Source organism: Cornus florida, unplaced genomic scaffold (genome assembly GCF_030987335.1).
Source record: "Cornus florida cultivar Cherokee Brave unplaced genomic scaffold, ASM3098733v1 CherokeeBrave_3.0.0_Hap2_Chr11, whole genome shotgun sequence".
NCBI lineage: Eukaryota > Viridiplantae > Streptophyta > Magnoliopsida > Cornales > Cornaceae > Cornus > Cornus florida.
In genome coordinates, this window is record NW_026775581.1 from 123,679,888 (window position 1) to 123,683,776 (window position 3,889).

The 3,889-nt window shown below is 33.3% G+C and overlaps 1 protein-coding gene across 1 annotated transcript; it reads right to left on the reverse strand.

The window, feature by feature from the left end:
* Positions 1-260: 260 nt before the first annotated feature.
* LOC132284753 (cyclin-D5-1-like) lies at positions 261-2,432 on the reverse strand. The gene is made up of 5 exons (XM_059786882.1): positions 1,995-2,432; positions 1,830-1,916; positions 1,441-1,726; positions 1,211-1,347; positions 261-1,111 (listed from the first exon to the last, which is right to left on the reverse strand). The coding sequence occupies exons 1-5, from the start codon at positions 2,259-2,261 to the stop codon at positions 887-889; spliced, it is 1,002 nt and encodes a 333-aa protein (XP_059642865.1). The 5' UTR covers positions 2,262-2,432; the 3' UTR covers positions 261-886.
* Positions 2,433-3,889: the final 1,457 nt, after the last annotated feature.

A 3,889-nucleotide genomic window follows, 5' to 3' on the forward strand; every position in this document is an offset into this window, starting at 1 on the left:
TACAAGTAATAAGGGAAATGTCCGAAAATGTCTCCGATCTATGTAGATGCATTTTGAAAACTGTGAGACGGGTGTATACAATTTTAATATAGTATAATCAACAAAATTAAATGAGCTGTTGTTTTTGATTCACAAGTTTGATTTTTTGGGGTATTCATGGTCCCAACACACAGTGAAACCTACTAGTAAAAGAGAAGCTTCCCAACTACTATCAAAAAGCAAAACACCAACTTTCAAACAAATCCAATCACATTCACCTTTTACATTCTTTGTTATGTGGCCCAAATGGTACACATATGCATCAAATCAAACAAAAACAACTCTTCAATATTCCTCATTCCTCCTCATGGCTTTCAGCCTTCTGAAAGATAGAGGAAGCATCCCAAGCCCTCCCATCAAAAGGTAGGGTTTCAAGATGTGTGTACTAATTAAATACATATTCACTATCATAACATAAGAAATAAAGAAATACAGCAAATTGAAAAGGTGGGTAAGCAATATCAGCATTCATGAAAGCCTTCACAACTAAAAAAATTAAAATAAAAAAAAAAAAAAAAATTACTATCAACACTCTCCATAATAGCCTTTTGGACATCTCTTTGGCATCTCTCAGTTCCTTCTTTAAATTGCTTTTGGACATTAGTCAGCTTCTAACAACACTACAGGAAAAAAAAAAAGCTATCTTTTATTTACTTCCGTTTTTCACTTTCTGCTTGGTTGTCACGGGCTGAGGCTTTTGGTGGTTGTTGGAAATGGAACCCCCCTTATCACCTCCAAATCATACCATAAATTGGTGATCAAATTCACTAAACCCTATAATCCAATCTAATAACAAGAATCAGCTTTTAGTAAAATCGAAACTATAATCCAAATCGAAAAACACCCATCAATCTTTTCGATTTTTTTTTAAAGGGCAATGCTGATCATAGTTACTGTATGTAAGCCTTCTCTTACAACCAACAGCAGCAGCAGCAGAGGTGATTGAAGAATTCTCAAGAACATCGGTCCAACTTGAACTAGTTGACAGTAAATTTGGGGAAATTACTGACTTGGGTGTCTCAGATTTTCCCACAATTTCCTGCATTCGGTTATAACAGGAATGTATGTGTTCCTGTTGAAGTACCACAAATCTCAGTGTGTCAAATTATTAAGAGATTCTTCATAATAATAATAAATAACTTGAATGACTTAAAAAAAAAAAAAACCTCACTTTGTCTAAAGGCGTCCATGATAGTACCACAGCCATCTTAAGTTCAACTCTCTGTCTTGTTAATTGATCATCATCACAAGCTGCTAAGACTGCCGCGGCAGCAATAACGGAGGGTCGATAATCCTTCAAACTTATCTCTGTTTCGACCATTTTCAATTGATAAGCAAACATAAGAAACTCAAAACTGAAATTGAAATTGATCTTTAGTACTTAGTGTTAGATTTAGATACCTTTTGTTATAGCGAAAATGAGTTGAATAGCTCTAGAAATCGATTCTTTTGGGCTAGAATGACCAAAAAACTTGGTGATGAAATAGTGGAGATAAGCAAAAGGAGTGATTGACCCCATTTTCCATTCCAATGTATTCAAGACAAGTAACTCCATTCTCTGAATCACATCGTTGTTGTAATCATCAATATGATAGTGGGACAATGCTGGCACTTTGCACTCCTCCATCTTTGCCGCCAATGACAAACATGCCACTGATAATAATCCAATGCTCCATATTTTCCCATTCTATCCACATCAAAATTAACATTAACAATCACATCAATTGGACACTTATGAAATCTCATATGAAAGAGAGAGATAGAGATAGACAGAGAGAAGAGATGCTCACATCAATTGATCGTCTTGAAAGGAATTCATCAAAGTATGTCAGTGATAGATAAGCTGTGCGGAAGTGAAACCCAAAGTATGCTCTGGTCTGCATCAAAACACAAAACTCTGTAAAAACAACAGCATATATAGAAACACAAACACACACACATATATATATACAGACATTGAGAATCCATTTGATGGCATCTTCACGGGCACATTTCAACCAACTTTTACTTGAGAGTGGACAAACATCTATAGATAGATTGTTATTGGATTCAATACTTGTCTCTCTTCGGATTAACATCTGTATATACTCATCTTCGGATTCAGAAACAGAGCATGGTGAGTTCACGATTACATAGTACGGTTCCTTGTTTTCAATTAAACAAGATTCATCTTCTGAGCACAAAAGGCTAGAGAGAGAAAGCGAAGTCTCAGACCTCTCCATATATGTTGCTAATTCTCTCTCTGCATCTACAAGCCAAATCTAAGAAACCCAGAAAAATGAAATCTAGAGAATTTGTAAATGCGAAGGAGCTGATGAGAAGCGGTTCTGGTGCCGCCAAATATAACGGATGGGATATAGAGGCACTGTTTAGCGGTTTTACATCGTTTACGTACATAGTATACGCTACATCTAAATGCACACGCGTCTCCTCGTGTATGTATATATTGTTAGTTGAACATTTAAATAGTCACAAACTTACACAGTTGCCCAATGTTTATCCTAAAAATAGAGGGGGTGGATTTTATGACTGATCCCATTGTTAAAAATTAAAAATAAAATAAAAATAGTTCAAAATATCATAAAATGAAATTATACGAAATTCTAAAAATAATAATAATAATTTAGTCAAATAAAATTTTTTTTTTAAATTAAAACTTTGGCTAAATGAATTGACATAAATTTTAGAATATATATATAGAGGGAGAGAATTTTCTTTCAAATAGTTAGACGCCCATCTCAATATTTGTACATAATTAAATGATTTATAATAACTGTCTTGAGATGGACCTTGACCTTATAATAGTATCGATTGTCTCATATTATCTTATTATGTACATAATATTAGACTCTCTTTGTTCTAAATAGATGTCCACATTAAAAATTGTGACTGGGGGAGTAAAGTTTAGGGGTATGACTTATGGATGTGGGATTACAAGTTTGATGAAAAGGCTTTCATACAATGGAGAATCAGAAGTAATGTATGACCTATAAATGTCATTCATGTGATGGTATGACCGACTAAATAGTGAACAACATAGGTCATGACATGGCTTGGCCAAATGCCAATTTATTCTTTAAATTTGGGTAGGCAGGTTCAGTAGTGTACACTAATTAGGATTTAAAATTAGTATCTTCTGTTCACAATTAAGAATAAAAATTCATTTTTGTAGAATAGTTTCTATTTTATACAAAATGCCATTTCTAGAATAGTTTCTTTTATTGTATAAAATTCTAATTGTCATCCACCTATGAAGGTCCTACTTTCTCGAATGTAAAGAACTCCAATCCATTATGTCATAAATTAATTTTGGATGTTTGTCCCACTAACATGTTTCTTTTCATGAAGCCAACTTCATTTTTTTTTCAATGTAATCCATTTGCATGAAAAGAAAAAGATTTAAAAATCTTGGTATCCAATTGAAATTTTAACATTTGTATGTTTGGACTTTGGGTTGAATGCAAGTTTTGCGTTGCCTGAATGATTGAGTTATTCTTTCTATTTAAAAATTTGTGTTCGAACATTGCACCATTTCCCTCTACACTAACCACTAATCCCTAACCATTTTTGTCCATCCAAAAAAAAAAAAAAGGACTTTGAATTGAATTGTGTGTGTGTGTGTGTGTGTGTGTGTTTTTTTATTTTTTATTTTATCAAAAAAATAATAATAAAATACCAATAATGTATCAAGTGTAGGTTGAGCAAAAGCAACTAATAATTTCTTGGGGCGAGGTTCTGCACCCCCAGGTTTGTAGCCTAGGGTGGGTTTTGAAGGAGCCCTACCTAAGGGAATTCCTTATGCTAACTAAAAAAAAATTAAAAAAATAATTAAAAAAAAAAACTAATAATT

Coding starts and splice junctions, on each gene's coding strand:
- LOC132284753 (XM_059786882.1), bottom strand. CDS start 2,261: ATGGAGAGGTCTGAGACTTCGCTTTCTCTCTCTAGCCTTTTGTGCTCA. Junction 1,917..1,994: donor CCATCAAATGGATTCTCAAT/GTCTGTATATAT, acceptor GTTTTGATGCAG/ACCAGAGCATACTTTGGGTT. Junction 1,112..1,210: donor CATGGACGCCTTTAGACAAA/GTGAGGTTTTTT, acceptor GTACTTCAACAG/GAACACATACATTCCTGTTA.